This window comes from Dendropsophus ebraccatus, chromosome 1, assembly GCF_027789765.1.
Source record: "Dendropsophus ebraccatus isolate aDenEbr1 chromosome 1, aDenEbr1.pat, whole genome shotgun sequence".
In the NCBI taxonomy this organism is placed as follows: Eukaryota; Metazoa; Chordata; class Amphibia; order Anura; family Hylidae; genus Dendropsophus; species Dendropsophus ebraccatus.
The window spans coordinates 169,087,785-169,108,238 of record NC_091454.1 but is presented as its reverse complement, the minus strand read 5'-3'; the positions used below and the strand labels follow the sequence as shown (position 1 = coordinate 169,108,238).

The 20,454-nt window shown below is 42.2% G+C and overlaps 1 protein-coding gene and 1 non-coding gene across 2 annotated transcripts in view; both read left to right on the top strand.

Moving 5' to 3' along the window:
* The first annotated feature begins 3,253 nt into the window (after positions 1–3,253).
* LOC138781453 (U2 spliceosomal RNA) lies at positions 3,254–3,444 on the top strand. Its single transcript, XR_011361478.1, has one exon. It is a non-coding gene; the product is annotated as a U2 spliceosomal RNA (small nuclear RNA).
* A 14,037-nt stretch (positions 3,445–17,481) lies between these two features.
* Positions 17,482–20,454, top strand: part of SEMA4B (semaphorin 4B) — a 58,971-nt gene continuing 55,998 nt past the window's right edge. Inside the window, exon 1 of the mRNA XM_069984362.1 lies at positions 17,482–17,739. Within this exon, the coding sequence (XP_069840463.1) occupies positions 17,637–17,739 (103 nt within the window). The 5' untranslated portion in view covers positions 17,482–17,636. The remainder of the gene's footprint in view (positions 17,740–20,454) is intronic.

Sequence of the window (20,454 nt, the reverse complement as noted above, 5' to 3'; positions counted from 1 at the left end):
TAGCTTTGTAGAGGTCACATGTGGCAATGATATAGGCTGACCACATTGCTACAAAGTAGAAAGAAAAGACTTATTCCTGGTTGTTTTTCCAGCTGTCCTTATCCTCCTGGCTAAAAATACATATTGGAACACTAAACTCATGAGCAGAGATCTGCAGCTAAAGGATCATTCGCTATTGTAAAGATGTTACAAAGGCCAACATTATCTATGGTGCAAATTACAATCAGATAGGGAGGCTGCCCTGACAAATGACAGGATTATGTAAAACACAATATAATAATGGCATTGTGTCATCCTGGCAATGAAGCAATAATAAAAGACTCAATAAAATATTATTATGTACTATAGAAAAGGATATGCATTAAAAATATACACACATTTTTATGTATGGGCCATCAGCTTTTGATAAAAGATGTCTTTATTGCTAGGCTATATTCACATTGCCATCAAAGCCTCACACCAGTTGTAACAGAAACCATGATGGTGTGAGCAGAGTTCTAATTGTAAATGTACGAGCACCAATTATCATTGCATGTACCAGGAATCAGTCAAATCGTAATAATGGCTGCTGAGTATGGACCTTAAAGGGGTACTCCAGTGAAAATCTTTTTATTTCATATCAACGGGTTTCAGAAAGTTATATAGATTTGTAATTTACCTCTATTCAAAAAGCTTAAGTCTTCCCATACTTATCAACTCTTGTATGTCCTGCAGGAAGTGGTGTTTTCTTTTCATTCTGACACAGTGCTAGAAGTGAAAAGTTAAGGTAACGTCAGGAACGCACAGACTGGGACTGGGTCAGGGAGAGAGGACCCTGCCACTGAGGGCTAAAGGCCCTATTCCATGGAACTTTTTCGAGCGATTATCGTTCATAAAATCGTTTAAACGACCGCTCGTTAACGATAATCGTTCTGTGGAACAGCTGTAAACGAGCGAACGACAACAGCAAAATCGTCGTTGAGTCGTTCACTATTTTTTTTCAACATGTCGAAAAAAAATTGTTGGTCTTTCAACAATAATTCGCTAATCTTTTCGTTGAATAAAAAATCTTTCAGTCGTTCTTGAAATGTCTACCTACATTTCCCCACGTTTTAAACAACCATGTAACGATGTAACGACCGCTAAAAAATCGTTACACTACAGATATCGTTCACGTTCCCACACGTATTATGTGTTCGCTTACAAAAATCGTTAAGTGCTCGTTAACGAGCGGTCATTGGAGCGAGTCTACGAACGATAATCGTTCCGTGAAATAGGGCTATTACAATCTACAGGGTGAGTAGATGTGTTTAGGCAGTTACAAAAAATGACAAAGGGGAGAGGCAGAGGAGGAACTAGGGGAGAGGTGGATTAGTTGGGCACTAGAGTTACGAATAGTAGGGGAGTGGGGTTGTTAAATAAAAGGCCAGAGAAGAGGATATTGCAGGGTTACAATAAGGAAATAATGAGGGAATGTAATCGTAGTTTTGTTGAATCAGATTTGAGAAAAGAACGGATTTGGAATTTGGAGGCGGCAGGAAGTAGTAAGGGCCTGGATGTGCGATTTAAATGACAAAGGAGAATCAAAGGTGACCCTAAGGCAGGGGACTAGTGGGATGGGCAGACAATATGGCGATTGAATGTAATTGACAGATAATGTGGAGTGAGGTAGGGGAAAAATGGTGAATTCTGTTTTCTTTAGTGTAAGGGTGGCCATACACCTACAATAGGAACATTTTGCATGGCCAAGCGCTCCTGTAATCTCTATGGGAAGTGAAGGGTTAAGGGTTAAAGGCGCCTGAGAGGAGCAAACGAGCACTATTAGCTCCTTGTGCTTTATAAAGTGCTTATAAAGTACTGACAAAAGTATAAGGTGTATGGGGACCTTGGGCAGAGAAGAGAAGGCATCGCATAGACTAGAGGTCTGGGCTAAGCTAGGTGACAATTCATGTGATGCGGCCATATTGGTTGTCACACTGTTTTTTTAGAAAAAGAAATAACTAAGAAGAGGAGAATGCAAGAATTTACTGCTGAGGTTAATCCAACGACACATCTTCAAATCCTGTTTTCCTTGTAAAATCTTTGTAATGTGTTTGTAATATTAGCAATGATTAAGTAGATTTAAGACGGCAACAGAAATGCAGTAATATGAAATTACATCTCCATGACTAAGCTTAATAAAGAGAATTCTGGGTGTTTTCTGCTACAGAGTGTACTGTTCATCTAGAGATTTAAATAAAAATCTATCATAAACCAGTTTGCAAGGCTGGAGATGGCAGGCAGGTTCAGACAAGCAGCTTATCTCCTGCCTGGCCTCCATGATAAATGTCTTTAGGTTAGAACAAACCTGTATAATGATGGTTTTGTCTCGGTTCATGTTACCATTTCCAAGTAGAGAGCTGCAGCCACTTCTCCTGGGGTTAAGCTAAAGTCACTATGCTAAGACAGCTGCTGTTCCTCCCAGTATAGAAAGACCCAGCTCACATCACATACTTTCTAGCTGGGATTCCAGAGCATGTGAATGACACACGTGTATAGACTATAAGGGCAGATTGAGCTTTTTTTTACTAATTTACAGCTTACGTTGCCCAAGGTCCCTGGACTGAGAACACCCCATTAGGGTGATCACAAATGCATTTCCTAAGCACTGCTCTCCTAGGCACAAGCCCCCAGGTGCCTAATGGCAAATACGGCCCTGGTCACCAATACTGTGATGTCCATATGCCTTTATAGGGCACATGGGCAGGGTCCATTCATTGTTTGTGAGCAGGGGGAGGGAGGGTTATTGTGGCTCTCTGTGGCAGCCCAGAAGCTAGTAGAGTAATGCTTTGCAGTAAAATCTTCAACAAATTCATTTGGACGACAGTCAGATCATTTGGTCAACAGTTATCTCCCCTGTCCTCCCTATACACATTAACGGAGAACTCCTGGGGAATGGATAACATCCACTTACTCCCTGGCTCCAGCGCAGTTGTCCGCATTCCACCATTCTTGTACCTGACCCCCGGTTGCTTCCTGATCTAGAGACGGGACTTTGGACATGATGTTCCAGGCCTGCTCAGCCAGTCAGCGGCAGCAGAGGGACACCAGTACAGCTGCTGACTGGCTGAGCAGGCCAGAGTGGGACACCATGTCCCAAGTCCCATCTCTAGACCAACAAGCGGTCGGGGAACAGGAGCAGGGGAATGCAGACACCAGGGCCTGAGCCAAGGAGGTAAGTAGACGTTATTTTTTTTCTCTCAGACCCTCCAGGGCATTTAAAAAAAGTGGTCCTCTCGCTTCTCAGTCTTTTGGCTAAGATCAAGTGTAGTATCTGTTCTTATCAGTTTAATATCTGAAACGTCCCCTATCTGGGGGCCATATGTTAAATGGGTTTTTAGAAAAGGAAGATGGAAAAAGAGCTTGCTCTGTCCTTTACAGGCATTGACCTGGTATTGCAGTGCTTCCAGGTTCAGTGCACAAAAAATGGTCCTGCCCACACACACACACAGCCTGTTGCAGCCATACCACACACAGCCTGCTGCAACCATACCACACACACAGCCTGCTGCAGCAATAGCACACATAAAGCCTGCTACAGCCATAGCACACACAAAGCCTGCTGCAGCCATACCACACACACAGCCTGCTGCAGCAATAGCGCACATACAAGCTGCTGCAGCCATAGCACACACACAGCCTGCTGCAGCCATACCACACACACAGCCTGCTGCAGCAATAGCACACATACAGCCTGCTGCAGCAATAGCACACACACAGCCTGCTGCAGCCATACCACACACACAGCCTGCTGCAGCAATAGCGCACATACAAGCTGCTGCAGCCATAGCACACACACAGCCTGCTGCATCCATACCACACACACAGCCTGCTGCAGCAATAGCAAACATACAGCCTGCTGCAGCAATAGCACACACACAGCCTGCTGCAGCCATACCACACACACAGCCTGCTGCAGCCATAGCACACACACAGCCTGCTGCAACCATACCACACACACAGCCTGTTGCAGCCATACCACACACAGCCTGCTGCAACCATACCACACACACAGCCTGCTGCAGCAATAGCACACATACAGCCTGCTGCAGCCATAGCACACACACAGCCTGCTGCAGCCATACCACACACACAGCCTGCTGCAGCAATAGCACACATACAGCCTGCTGCAGCCATAGCACACATACAGCCTGCTGCAGCCATAGCACACACACACAAAACCTGCTGCAGCCATAGCACACACACAGCCTCCTGCAGCCATAGCATAGAAAAACACACAATCTTGTCCCAGAGAGAAAACACCACACTAAGGACAGAATTTACTGCTATTCTACTTATGGCTTCTCCTCCTTCTTCTTTATATTACACATGATATCTTTATATTACACTGCTGTTAATACACAATCATCCAGCATCCAGGAAGAACACAGCACAGATCTCCCCCACACAAACACAATGGACTCTTCCACCAAATAGTGACCAACAACTTTTCCCCAACCACCCTTATCTAATAGGGCCAGTGCTTAATTACTGATTTATGGAGGAAACTTAATGTATGTGAGAGAGGGTTTTCTGGTTGTAATAAATAAGATCCTTAGATTAAAACATAAATATATATTGTTGAGGAACATTTATTATAAAATTCATATGAAAGATTTTTTTTTTAAGTTTTGAGTTGGAGTTTGTACATTTTTTCTGACTCCAGCCAAAACTAGCTCTGACTTCACGACTGGTATAATCATTGCATTAATATGGCCATGAAGCAAATTCAGCGTTTCCCCTCTGGGGAAAAAAGTAAGAAACCATAAAAAAAATTGATCCATGATTCATTATGGAATAGGGGGAAAGATAAAGACCCCACTAGATACACTACATGTCGCATACATCTACACAGTGTGTGTGTGTGTGTGTGTGTGTGTGTGTGTAATATAGAGTTGAAGTTGTGTTAGAGGCCACATAACAGATATCACCCTGTGAGACAGTATGAGATAAGACATCTGCTAAAATTAAAACACACACACACACACACACACACACACACGGTGTAGCAATTTATAATAAAGATTTATATAAGACAGGGAGGATATGTATTACAAGTGATGAAAGATCAGTTCCAATAAAATAAGGGATGTTATCGATTACAACATCCTCGTCAGGCTCCTTTTCAAGCCAAAAACTTGAGGGGAAATTCGCTCAAGGGATTGCCATATCCGGGTTAAGTTGGCTGGTGAAGAAATGGTTGGCTGATCATGAAATTCTCCCTCCAACACAGTGGATAAGCTTTAAAACTCTGTAACCAGTCTTATTATCAAAGAATCACATGACTTGTAAGGAGAAAAACACAACTGGGGAAAAAAATACATGTACTAAACTACTAATGCAAAAAATGCAGCCACTTTTCAAGGTAACTTCTAACTCTTTGGGAGACAAGGCTGCAAAAATGTTTCCATTCTACTTATCACATTACAGCCCTGTAAACAGAATCTAATTTTCTTCTCTAGGTAAAAATTAAGTTGAACTGGTCGCACAGGGAATACTTTCTCTTTGCTAAAATATTGATGCATTTTGGGCTGAGACGCTGACAATGGTGTTTCCTAATAGGCTGAGTTACGAGGAGTCCAGTAAAATGTGTTCTTTTATGATCAATACTAACAAATCTCATTGTGCAACAATTTGAAAATGTAGTGAAAAACCATGATCTGCCAACATTCTACTGTACATAGATATGGTCCAATAGTGCCCCTGACATCATGAGTCAGTTCCTATTATTTTCTGCATGATAACTAATACCAGGAGGATCTAGTAGCTGATTATCTCCCTGGTTCTATTAAATGAGAAACTAAAAAAACGGACAAGGCACTACCTCATAAACCGATATAATCAATAAAACAGCACACTAAATTATTTTAGGGTGCTCAAACCGAATTGGCATGAAAAGCACAAATCAAACCCACAAACAAAAGCATGCCAAATATATCGGTGGCACATCCAATAATAAATGTAATAAGGTGAATCAAAAGAAAGTATAACAAAATAGATTTTATTGGTACCAAAAAGCAAGTGGGACAAACATGTTAAAAACATTTAAAATACACAAATAAATAAATAAATACAAAAATAAATAGATTTATTTGTGTATTTTAAATGTTTTTAACTTGTTTGTCCCACTTGCTTTTTGGTACCAATAAAATCTATTTTGTTATACTTTCTTTTGATTCACCTTATTACATTTATTATTGGATGTGCCACCGATATATTTGGCATGCTTTTGTTTGTGGGTTTGATTTCTGTTTCTATTAAATATCATTAATCCGGCAACATTTTTTTATTAAAGTATTGTATTGCCCCCCAAAAAGTTATACAAATCACCAGTATACACTTATTACGTTAAATGCCTATAAAGTGCTTTTTTCCCTGCACTTACTACTGCATCAAGGCTTCACTTCCTGGATAACATGGTGATGTCACGACCCGACTCCCAGAGCTGTGCGGGCTGTGGCTGTTGGAGAGGATGATGACAGGGGGACACTGAGGGACACAGGGCACTGGAGGGACATTGACCATCCCTCTTCCATCATCCTCTCCAGCAGCCACAGTCAATGGAATGAAGGACGCCCAATGCACATAATATATAGAATAACGGACGTTATCTGTGGGGATGGCAAAATAATCATCATGACAATCATTATCGGACATCTTTTGAAAACACTGGACATTATTTTTTAGTTGTTCACACACAGTTTTTCTTTTTTTACAGTCCTTTCTCTGTACTATTAAATCCAATAGACTTTTCAATTAAACCCACACCCAAAGTATACACTCCGGCCGAGATCCCTAGCGGCCGCAAGGAAAACTGACATGTCAGTTTTGTCCACCTGGTATTCATTGAATAGTGGCCGCACAAGCCTGACAGGGTACACAATGGAGCGTGCGGCCCCGGCCACACGCTCCATTGTCGGCTATGAAGGATTGGGATGCGGGCACACACGGATGCACCTTCATCGCAAATGAAGATCATCTGTCCGTTACTGCAGTACCGGTCGGGATGATCTTCACTGACAGCGGCCGTTCTGTGACATGGTCGGGTCACAGAACGGCCGGTGTCATCCGCCTTGTGAACATGGCCTAATGGTGGTTTATCAGGTAATATGTCCAGATTGTCACATTGATGACATTGCTTGGCTGAATTTCCTATAGCTTTTAATGGTAAATTTAACTACACACTTTCCTTGAAAGCACGTTATACTTTTGCTTTAGAAACACATGGCCCGGAGAATTAGACTGTTAAACTATTAGAGCATGTTCTTTTATGGTTGTTCCACATTTCGCAGCCAGACATCGGTAACAGCCTCTGTGTAGGCAAAGTTCAAAGAGCTAAATTTCTCAGTGATGTTGTCAGACAGGTAAGTGGTAATTGAGGTTACCCTAGTCTGTTACCGGTATGTCTGCACGTAGTAATAGGAACATATAATATAAGCAGAGCAAAGGCTGTAATCTGTGTGTTTATGACATCTCACTTGTGATAGCTTAAATTGGGATTGAGCGCAGAAGTGGAGACATCGCCGCCCTCGCTCTGATAGAATACTAGGTTTGTTTGAATACTAAACTGCAGACAGACTCAGCAAGGACTGTCATTAATATTGGTACCAGTAAATCCTGTTTTTATTGTTTTTAGGGTGTTTGTATTTTTTTTTAACTAACAACCATCCAGAAAATAACCAGCAACCCTCCACGAATTATCATAGCCTACGCCTAGCACTTTGCCCTTGACACTATGATTATTTTAGTTTACTTACGTGATGCCTGTATTATCTTTATAGATAATACCCGCAGAGTTGTAGAAAAAAATATAGTATGACACTCTGCATGAATAAGCAGACAACTCATCCTCGCTAGTAGACAGAGACGCAGCAGGTTAGCTGAAGGCTATCTCCAAGGGGTATGACGAGAGTGAGGCGTGGAAGGGTCCGGCGGAGGTATGTTTCATTATTGCACAATTACACTGAATGTGAAATAGTAGCCTGAAGAGTAAATGTATATCTGCTATTTAAAAAAAATGCCCCTCATACCTTCCATATGGTAGGTGTATGTTCACATAAAGCAAATTTGTTGCACAATTTTTCAACCGCCTCATGCCTCTGAATGGAGTTTGCAGAAATCCATGTGCATGCAGCAGAAACAACCCCATACACATACATGGAGTGAATTTTTGTGTTGCATAAACTTCTGCAACTAATTTTGTGTGCTTTAATAAAGCCAAAACATATTTATGGCTACCTTTAAGTTGCCATAAACTAACTCTTATTCAGTCAACAGCTTTCTCCCCAAAATTTCCAATGAACACATTTAAGGCTATGGTCACACACCGTATCTTTTCGTAAAAGTACAGCCATTCTTGTAATCGGCAACAACGGCCATACTTTTTACAAATTGATACGTGTCCTGTTTCTTTATGGGATCCCAGCTGAAGCATATACACATAGTATATGCTCCGGCCGGGATCCCTCACGGAGCCGCAAAGAACTGACACGTCAGTTTTCTGCGGCCACTATTTAGTGAATAGCGGTTGTAGAAAACCATGTCAGAGCACACTATAAAGCGAGCGGCTGCGATCGCTTGCTCCATAGTGTGCAGTGGGGAGCTCTGATGCCGGCGCGCACGGATGCGCCGCATCAGAACTCTGCGACGTGAAAGATCATCCAGCCGGTACTGCAGTACTGGCCGGGATGATCTTTTCAGAGACCGGCTGTTCCGTGACCGGTCTCTTACGACGTGTTAACATGGTCTTAGGTAGTGAGATGGCTTTGGCATCATTTATGTTGCAAGGAAAATTTAGAATAGTAAATGTGAGACATCAGGAGACACTAAGGCCGTCCCTAACACTGGATTTATTAAAGGGATTGGGCCAGATAAATTATGAACACATAGGGGCCCGTTAACACTATGACGGAAAGTTATCAAACTAAAAAAAATTTTTTGGGGCGTAAAATGGCCAGATGTGAATTAATTTATTCGCAAATGGCCGTTTTGCAAATAAAATATTCACATCTTGCCATTTTACTCCACCTTCACCAGTGGGGCGGGTAGGGGGTGTGGAGGGGTCGGAATGGGGGGCCCGGAATCTGGGTCTGCTTCATTTATCATTTTTTGCAACAAAAAATGATAAGGAAACCTACGCCAGCTCTGAGGTGGCGTAGGTTTCCTCAACGCACACACTGGTGCGCACGGGATTTATGTAGAGGCAGTGTGCCTCTACATAAATCTCCGTACTGTGGGAGCTGTGGGGACATTTTTCCTCCTGGCACAAAAAACGCCAGACTTAATAAATGTCCCCCCTATGTATTTGGCACAGAAATTCTTTGTGAAAACCCCCGACTCGGCGCAGATTCCTGCCTTCTATCTGTTCTTTGAGCGGAGAGACACAGAGAGCGGAGGCGCACAAGCCCTCTCATTCAAACAGATAGAAGGCAGGGTTCGTCGCTGAGTCTGCGCGGTGGGTTTCCACACAGAGTTTCGGCGCTGATTCTATAGTGTGAAAGGAACTGCTATTTATACACAGATGTGGATACACACATATATAAAATGCATCTTACAGAATACTGAGTCATTAGGCACTGAAGACAAAGTGGAATTTCTTACTCAGATTAATCAAGATAATTATAGGCCAGAATAAACAATATTATGTTCTCCTACTAAGTAAAAACATCCTCACACTAGCCTAAATACAGATTGCCAACATGTATGAAGAGTTCCTGTAACCTACGGATTCTCTTAAAGGAATGTTAATTAGGCTGTTCACAGGAAGAAAACTATGTATTGTGTAGGAAGAAGAACAACAATGCCCAAAATGTTGTGATACATACAGGTCACATGACTGTGTAAGGGTCAAAACAATAAAGCAAGTATACAAAGAAAACATAATCCGCCAGTGTAATTTGTGCAGTACAAAGTATTATGTAAATTATAGCATTAAAGCTTCATTGCCTGTTTAGAAAGACATTCCTAACTGGGGAATCACAAACTAAAACTTATAAAACAAGCGGGTGGTATACAGTGATATTGGTGACCTATTAAGAAAGCATGTGGGATGTGCCCTAGAAGTAACTGTATCTGTAAAGAGACTGCAGTAGCCTGGTGTGAACTGGGCCTTGCTTCTTAGCTTCCGGCAATGCAGGAGTTACACTGCTCACTGCTAGCCTTGATTGCTGCAGCTGAGCACATTTTTTGATTGACATATTCCTATCCCTGTCCGGAACCTTGAGCATCAGAGCACCAGTACACCGGGGAACCGGACCGGGCTCTTGATCCTCATAAAAGAAAGCTGAGCCAGTCCTTCTCTTCTGGCTATTAAGGTTCATACCCTGATCCCAGCTTCCCCTGTCTATTAATGCGATCCCCGTTCCTAATTCCTCTGCTTGCTCGACTTGTTACCTGACCTCCCACCTGACCTTTGACTATCCGATTATTTCCTGATTTTGTACTACGTTGCCCGTTTTGTTGAGACTTGGCTTGTTGACTTCCCTTTATTGTGTTTGTCTGTCTGTCTTGTTCTGTGTTGCACTTATTCAGTATAGGGAACATCTTCGTGGTTACTACCTAGGACCGATTGAGGCAAGTAGGTAGGGACAGTGGGTGGGCTCAGACTCAGGGCCCATTGTAGCGTCTTCTCCCTACCTCCTCTGTCCTGACAGAGACATTTAGCCATAGTTCTTAAAGGGGTTATCCAGAGCTCCAAAATTCTTAACATGTTGCTGTCATATTAGTAAACATAAATATGTTATGCTTACCTCTCTGCGCTCCCCTGGGTACCCATGCAGTCACCAGTGTTCCCCGCCGTCTGAAGCCGCCGTTACTTCAAAGCCCATCTCAGGAGTGACAACCCGCTCAGCCAACTGAGAAGGGACAGTGCCGAGGCCAGTGATTGGTTGAGCAGGCTGTCACTCCAGAGACAGGCCCATATTTATCAATCACAGCTCAGCTCTCAGCTCTGGTAAAATGATAGAGGAGGTGTAAGTGGTTGCTATGGGCAATTTAAACCAGTCTATATTTTACACCCTTTGATGAATCACCCCCATTATCTGTTATTTCCGAACGTGTTGATGTCATATAACAGCATGTAGAAATCTGATTCTGATTTGAAATAATGCAGATAGATAGATAGACATAGGTAGACCACAAAAGTCCACAGCACACCAGTTTCAAGTGCAAAAGGGTGATCTATTCCATAAAAAGTGCATGAAACAGTAACTAACAAAAAGTAACAGTTTGTTTCATGTACTTTTGATGGAATAAACCACCTTTTTGCACTTGAAGCTGGTGTGCTGTGGACTTTTGCGATATACTGAGGGGATCCCCCTTTGCTAGTACCTGCATCATCTGTGTGGATGTGTAGCTCTTCTTCGAACTATTTAGATAAATAGATTAGATAGATAGATAGATAGATAGATAGATAGATAGATAGGATATAGAGAGATAGATAGATAGATAGATAGATAGATAGATAGATAGGAGATGGATAGATAGATAGATCTAGGTCCCAAAGCTCGCAACAGAGTGAGGACCTGAGGGACTACGTATCAGGGTGGTTTGGTGCTCTCGCCACTGGGAGGGGCACCCCTTGGCAACAGACTTCCTTCTCTGGAGAGAGGGATATCTGGCTATTCCCGTGTTTTGATACTCGTAACTGAGGCTCCACGGACCCCTTCTTTGCATATTCAAATTTTGTAGGGGGCAATCAATGGAGACTCGTAAATGAGTACTCCATTGGATATTTTCGCTGTTCTCCCTGAGTTCAGTGATTGTTGTGTTTTGTTAGAGAGAGAGATAGATAGATAGATTTTTCACCGGAAGACCAAACAATACAGCAGTAAGGTGTGAGCCCACAGCATTACACCGGTGAGGATAATATTTCCGGTGTTACAATTTAGTCATTTATGTTGGCCATTTAACAGCTCAGTTCCTCTGAAAATGACTTTAGAAGAAGTCTGGCTTGCTGTTTTATTGGGCTGAGTTCTGAGCTGCTTGGAGTAAAGCTCTGTAAACACAGAAATATAAGGACGGTGGGTGGAGAGGGTGTGCTGTAAGCCAAAATGCCTTTTAATCTACTATTTCATATAAGCGCTATGTTCTGCTTTCCCTCCAATTATTTTTTATGGAAAACGTGATTTATTTGACTAGGACTCTATATTTTGAAGTATTCATCGTATCTGAGGCTTCCATTAACAGGTTCTCCAAGTGTTTAACAGGTGTGGGTTTTCCTCCTCACACTAAGGAAAGGTCAGGCCTTATCCCCATTTTCAGGCCCATAGAGCAGGAATTCAGAAAATAAAGCGGCTCACACATTTTATTGGCTAAGTGTCAGCTCAGTCTAGACTCGGCTGCTTTCTCCAACAATAAAATAGCAATAAATAAAATAATCCATCCATTGTAAATGTGAGATGTGATCGCTACCACAGAGAGGGGCCCTCGGAAAGTCGATACCCAAACATTTGTACAATAATATCAAACACTGCTGAGTTCTGCAGCTGGCACGCAATGCTGAGGAACTATACCCCTGAGAACGTATTAATGTATTCATGAGGATTATTATTTTAAAACATGTTTTAGCTTCAAAGTTAGGTTTTTTATTAATAAAATGTTTAGTTTACCCAATATCTGTAAGGATATCTCTAACATGAAAGGATTTACATGACCCTCTCTAATGCCCAGTAGTAGTACGTCGTCTTTATTAGGAACTCAATACCAAAATAAAGTGTCTGGCAGCAGCTTTTTTCTCATTGAAAATACATGAACTCTCGGATCAGCTGCACACGTTACGTGAATTTAGGGAAGAGTCAATGGAGAATGCAGGAATGCAGCACTAATAATTACATGGAAATGGTTATAATGGGTCATGGGTAGAGATGAGCGAACCGGGTTTGGGTTCGAGTCCATCCAAACCCGAACGTTCAGTATTTGATTAGCTGGGACTGCTTAACTTGGATAAAGCTCTAAGGTTGTCTGGAAAACATGGATACAGCCAATGATTATATCCATGATTTCCACATAGCCTTAGGGCTTTATACAAGTTCAGCAGCCACCGCTAATCAAATGCCAAAAGTTCGGGTCCGGATCGACTCGAGCATGCTCGAGATTCGCTCATCTCTAGTCATGGGCTTAAAAAAAGACCACGGTTGTGGTCAGATACGTCGCTGCTGTATTTTTGCATGGGTTGTGAATAAATCCTCCACTTTTTTTCACTACTACGGAGTGCTGCTGCCTTTTTGGATTATATTGGGTCATAGTGATCAGGTCTATAAGCATATATTGTTTGTGATCTGATCACCATTATTAGCATACAGCATGAAGGCCCTATTACCACAAATGATTGTCGTCCATACTTGGCCGATTAGGTCAAGTTAAAAGGTAATAATCAGCCGACATGCACAATGTTGGCTGATCGTTGTCTTTCAACATGTTGAATGAAAACATTGCTCCATGTCATAGGATCGGTGGCTGCAGACCACCACTCTCTTCAATGGAACACCCCCCTCCGGCTGCTTCCTGTGCCACAACTTCCCCACCACCACTACTCAATGTGCATGTGTGTAATTGCACAGACAACGAGCATGGAACGAGGTGATCTGACAGGTCAGTGCCAGTTCCTCCTCACGTTGTGCCGTATAAAATGGCCCAAAACCTAGGAGCACATTATATTAGGTATTTATTGTTTAATTTCCTGGGTTTTCTTAGTCATTTCTCATTGATGTCAATAGGGTGCTCAAAAAAACATCACTTTTTAGGGCAGCTTGGCATAGAAGCATCCTCAAAAATGAATGGGAGCGCCAACATTTATGCAGTTGATTTTTAGCCGATTTTGAGTGGTTTTTGTCTGTATAACCATACCCTGAAGCTGGTTATATACCGAAATATCAACATAAACCTACCAATTTCAAAGGGAACATTCGCCTGTCTGATGTCAGGGGAGCTGTAGATCAGGCAGTTTGATTTTAACTGTCTGATCCTTTGTTTTTTTGTCCTTCTTCCAACTTGGAGACACACATGCCCAAGCTAAACCCGCATGTTTATAGGATAAATGGGAGAAGTGCCTTTGCCAGACAGCTAATATGTATGGCCAGCTGAGATCTTAATAGGCAAGGTAAAGCCATGGACTACGAAGTCATGGTAGCAATGAGCAAATAGAAAAGCATGATTTTCCTTTCAAAGATAGTTTTAGTTTTTTGTCTCTTACATTGCCATCATGGTCAGTTCTGTTTTCTTGCTTCTTTGGGTTGGGGAAGTTTAGTTGGGGAAGTTTAATTGGGGGCTGCGTTCACACTACGTATATTTCAGTCAGTATATTTCAGTCAGTATAGCAACCAAAACCAGGAGTGGATTAAAAACACAGAAAGGATCTGTTCACACAATGGTGAAATTGAGTGGATGGCCGCCATATAACAGTAAATAACTGCCATTATTTCAATATAACAGCCGTTGTTCTAAAATAACAGCAAATATTTGCCGTTAAATGGCGGCCATCCACTCAATTTCAACATTGTGAGAACAGATCCTTTCTGTGTTTTTAATACACTCCTGGTTTTGGTTGCAATACTGACTGAAATGTACTGACTGAAATATACATATACTGACTGAAATATACGTAGTGTGAACGCAGCCTATTAAACAGATAATGTTCTATGTGTGATGGCTTTTTTACTGTCGTTTCCCCATTTTACATGCATTTTCCACTATATACATGTCCTTACCTCTACAAACATACCAGCTAAAACACATGTGAATCAAGTCTTACATTTTCTAATCTCTTTTTCTCAATTCATATCAATGGAGTGCCAACCATTCTCTGTTTTCAATCAGAAGTGCTGTGTCAGAGCTCTCCTGCTGCACAGAGGACCCAGCAGTGCCATCACAGTGATTGGCAGAGGTTCACAGTAGATGTGCCAGCCTGGACCATGCAGGGTAGCAGGAGAGCAGTCCTTTTAAATTACTGTCATGATGATTAAAGGATATTACTTCTGAAAACCCTTTATGAGACTGGGTTTATATACTGCAATTTTGTGAACAATCTGATTAATTCAGACCACAGCCAATGATAATAGCTATGTGCTATATAAATGACATGTAGAGATGATTTTAGTTTTCACAGCAGATCAAATTTAATCTGTCGTTTTAAGACTTTGTGTTATCTGCCAAGCTGAAGTGCAATGACTGCTGCATGTAAATAGGAGTCTTTCTCAGTTGTCAGCATAGGAATGTCTAGCCTCCCGATGTCAGACGGCGATCAATGTCATCAAGGAATCAATTGCATCCAGTCACAAAGCTGCTGCATGTACAATATCGCCCAGCACATCACACACGGCTGTAAGGTATAAGGCTAAGCTTATTTGTACATTAAAGGGGGTTGGCCACTTTAGAGTAAGATAGTTTAGTATACAGTTGGAGTAAATGTACACACCTCTCTTACTGACAGCAGCTCCCTGTGTGCCTCGCAGCGCTGATACTGGGCCCCTGATACCCCTCCTCCAGACTGTGCTGTCCTGCGCTGTATGCTGAATGGTGATCCTGTCCATAAGATGGCTGATCATGGAGGAACAGGTGACCATGACGCCTCTCAGTGTCCTCCACTCAGCCTGTATATGCTCATGAAGGACACAGAGGGAGGGGCATGGTCACATGTTCCTCTGTGCTTGGCCATCTTATGGACAGAATGGCTATTCTGCATACAGTAAATCTTGTGTATAGATCAACCGGCACTCCAGTTTACCTTCAGTGTCGCAGTGCTGGAGGCAAATGATGAATAGGTGAATAATGGATCCCGGCACTCGTTCGTATCAATGCTTCTTAGAACTTTATTGTAACATAAATTCAAACGCTGCACGCATTACAACCCACCGGGCTTTATCAACAGCATGCAACTCATTTTTCTAGGACAAGAACGACCATGGTTTCAATTGCAAACGTTATGTGAACATAGCCTAAGGCTGGAAACACACCGCAGTTTTTGGAAACCTGCCACTGCAGTTTTTGTGCCGAAACCAGAAGTGGATCAAACAGAAACGAGAGCTACAAGTCCTTCCTTTATATCCTCCATCCTGTTTAAATCCATTTCTGGTTTCGGCTCTAAAACTGCAGTAGTACTTTTCTAAAGAAAAACTGCCATGTGTGATACCAGCCTAACACTAAGTCTATGAAAGGACATGACTTCACAAGACAGTGTTAGATCGTTTCACTTGGTTGATCGTTTCACTTTGGTTGAACTTGATGGACATGTGTCTTTTTTCAACCGTATTAACTATGTAACTATGTAACTATGTAACTTCCTGGATAAAATGGTGATGTCACGACCCGACTCCTAGAGCTGTGCGGGCTGTGGCTGCTGGAGAGGACGATGGCAGGGGGACACTGAGGGACACAGGACACTGGAGGGACACTGAGCATCCCCCTGCCATCATCCTCTCCAGCAGCCAAAGCCCGCACAGCTCTGGGAGTCGGGCCATGACATCATTATGTTATCCATGAAGTGAAGCCTTGATGCAGGTGAAAAAAGCACTTTATAAGCATTTGCCGTAATAAGTGTATAAAGGTAATTTGTATAATTTTTGGGGGGCAAAACAATACTTTAATAAAAATAAAAAATTTTGCTGGACTTCTCCTTTAAAGCAGAACTCCAGGCAGAACTTCTTCTTTCTAAATGCCCAGGAAGGGGGTGGGTGAACAAAAAAAATCCACTTACCTCCCAGGCTTCTATTTTCTTCAGCCACCCCCTTCCCTGTCATTTTGATAAAAAAAAGTAGTTCTGCCTGGAGTTCTTGCAGACCACAATTGAATCCCATACAGACAACAATCATATATTGCATGCAAGTTTGTGTTTTAATTATACATGAAAGGTGATTGCACAAGTTTAGGGTGCGTTTACACAGATAGATTTATCTGACAGATCACTGAAGCCAAAGCCAGGAACAGACTATAAACAGAGAACAGGTCATAAAGGAAAGACTGAGATTTCTCCTCTTTTTAAATCCATTCCTGGCTTTGGCTTCAAAGATCTGTCAGACAAATCTGTCTGTGTAAACGCACCATTATTCATAGACCTATCCTGAAGGGCATTGCTGTAAGATGTAAGATCGTGTAAGATTGATGAATCACAATAAATCATGTTATTACATGTAACATATTCTATTATCTCTGTTATTTTAGTAGAACCCCCTGCCTAGCAAGAAATTACCTTAAGCCCATCTCTAATGATATTCTACCTTTCTAATTTTATTCTATTATTCTTATATTCACCATAGGGGCTGACATTTAGTCTACTACTATGCTGAGTGATGTTCATAGCAGCAATCTTGTATACTAGAGGAAACCTCACCTCTTTTTAAAGCTCCCTTTCTTCTTCTCTCTTGCTATGTGATAGGTCAGTGAGTGGCAGTGAGGAGGAGGAGGAGAAGGCTGGAGGAGGAGGAGGCCTGAGGAGAGCTCTGCTGGGCGGGATCACAGCCTCAGCTCTGGAAACTTTACAAAGCTTCATTTACTGAGTCAATATCCAGCACTCCACACCGACTCTGCTTTGGATTACAAAACCTGAGAGAAGTCTGAAAATCGAGAGACCTCACCTGGATTACTGTGCAGGGGAAGCTCCCAGGGGGCTGCTGCCAGGCTTGGCTATGGGGACCTGGACATGGCTCTTCTTCCTCGGACAAACTGTGGTTACTATCCTCTGGGTACAGGCTGCGGATGAAGCTATTCCTAGACTCACCTTACAATATGGTAAGTGCTACATGGAAAGGGTTAACCCAAGCATGGAGGGGCCCCTGCCCTGAGGATCCAGCTTGGGAAGGAGGGAGGAGAGGGACTATCTCCTGGGGTAACTACTGGGCTCTACAACTTCTTCTCTCATCTTCTCCTGGAGCCTTGTGTATGTCTGTTTGTTTTATAAGGAACAGTCTGTTACATTGTTATTTGTTAGAACGTGTTGTTTACAAACAGATAAATAACAATGTAACAGACTGTGCCTGACAGCTCCTTGTAACTTTATTAGGCTGTCTATAGTCATAACAGGCAGTGTGGTTTATTCTATATGACTAATAATGAATCCTGATACTACTATGGATTAATAGACATTAAATCATTAGGAAAAATTATTATGGTGTTTTTAATTTTTTTGGTCAGTTTAATGATTTCTCAATTCACTGTCAGGCACCTTGTACCTGCTGGTGGTGGATTTCTAGTGGAGGATCAGGCATGTATGGTGTGAGATTTCTTTGTGCTATTTAAAAGGTTTGTCCACCTAATATAAAAATTACAGACAAATCCTTGAAACATTTGGGGTTTAGAGAAAAAAAAGCAAAGTGAACCCATGTGTTCTCTGTATTGTTTAGAAGCAGAGTGTTCTGGCAATACTTGGTAGCCTGTCACCCTTCCCTGACCCCAGCATAGTATAAACTAGATCTGGTCTAAATACAAGTACTCTGCAGTGTTTAGGTGACTTTGAGAAGTGTCTTCCATGCAGCATGGTGCAGGTAGGTGTTTACAGTAAGGAGAGAGATGGCCTCTGGTCTGGTGACCTTTGCTATGTTGTTGTAAGGGATGATAAGAGGAGGCAGACCTCACTGCCCCCTGCTGATGTAGTTGGCATATTAACCCCTGTTCAACTTTAGCTGACAAGTCAAGGATTATTTTGGCAACTGTTCAAAGAACATTTTGATAAATCACCCTGTAACCACAAAAGCCAGGCTACGGGGAGGGCTGTGTTACATTGACAGCCAAAATGTATAATGATAAGCATGATTATAATAGGAAGGTTTATAAAACAGTGATTTTCATACATTTGCATAACCATTTTTATATACACATTTAAGTATTGAACGAATTTAGGGTGATATGTTAAATTTTAATGTTGGCTGACAACTACTGTACTAAAACTCCCCACAGCTTTTGCCAACCTATCATTAGCTATAACCTAGGGAGGCTAGTTGACAACAAGTTGTAATGTTGGCCATACAAGTTATCACCCAGCTTTCCCAGAAACAGACACAGCTGAGAAACGCTTTGACAACTTGACAGAATGTTCTTCTATTTGATTTATCTTTGTAATACTATAGTCCTTTCCATCCCACACCACAAGTCAGAGGAATGAATCACCTCTGCACTTGCTGACACTTTAGTGACGTTGTGTACAGGAAATGCTGTCATTATAGGACCTGGCAGGTTGGTTTCACCCTTGGCTTTCTCTGTATGACTGGTTGTACGTCATTTACAGATGTTTATTACGTTTTATAACATATGTCCTTTTTTTGCCTGCCATGGAGTTACATGGTATATACCTACTGTATAATACCACAGATATACAGTATAAAGTAGCCTTTGTTCTGAATAACTAGTAATGCAGAATATATTCACCTTCATAAATACTCATTGGTCTCTTGAGGGTTGTAAGTAGCAGATCGTCTTGAGCCCAGCATATACTGCAATGTTTCCGAAGATTTGATGTTATCCACAGGGACTTTTATAAATGCTCTCATCTCATGATTTGTGTATTTTCAGGGATTTGTGTTTTCTAGGGTGATTACATTGACTTCTGCCATATGCATAGTAATGCTCTCTGGCCATAGTGAAAGGGCAGAGGCATGTGAGTCATTTCTCCAAAGTATTGGTCACTTTGGGTGCACATTTGCCAAAGCTTTAGGAACATTTTACTGTGTAAACTCTAAATGTAGCTTAGTAGTTGTTATTAAAGGAGAGGTCCCCTGAAAAAAGCAGAAAGGCAGGGGGGAACATAATATATATATATATATATATATATATATAATATATTTAGCTATACTCATGCCCCTAGTGCCGCTTCCAAGTCCAGCTAACAGCCGCCGTCCTTCTGCAGCTCCTTCAGCTGCAACGTCACATACCTGGCTGAGCGACTGCCCGCTCAGCCAATCAGTGACTGGGGTAGGACACCACCCCAGTCACTGACTGACTGAGCGGGCAATTGATCAGCCGGGCAGTGATATTGCAGTTGGAAGGGTTCTGGCTGAAAATAACAGCTTGACCCTGGAGCAGCTCTACAGAGGCATGAGGACTGGGAAGTATACCTTGTTTATTACAGCGAATGAAACATCAGGTACATCACCTTAAGGTTTTTACATCAATAGACTGGCGCCTGCATGGGGATGCCGGTGCCATAATCCTTTTATTGAACCATGGCCTGGTTCCCATGCATGTTCATGGTCACTGGCCCGGCCAGAAGCACTGCAGGCGGGCCCACCTGCCCCCAGTGTGACAAAACACAGATGGTAATGGTGCCACATCACAGAGGGGAGGGCAGAACATCACACTGGGGGGCCTGCCTCTAGTGCTCCAGACCAGCCCAATGACCAGGAATAGACGTGATTGGGAATCGGACCTATGTTCAAAAAAAGGACCACAGCATCAGCATCCTCATGCCGCGCCAGTCTGTTGATGTAAAAACCTTAAAGCGATGTACCTGAT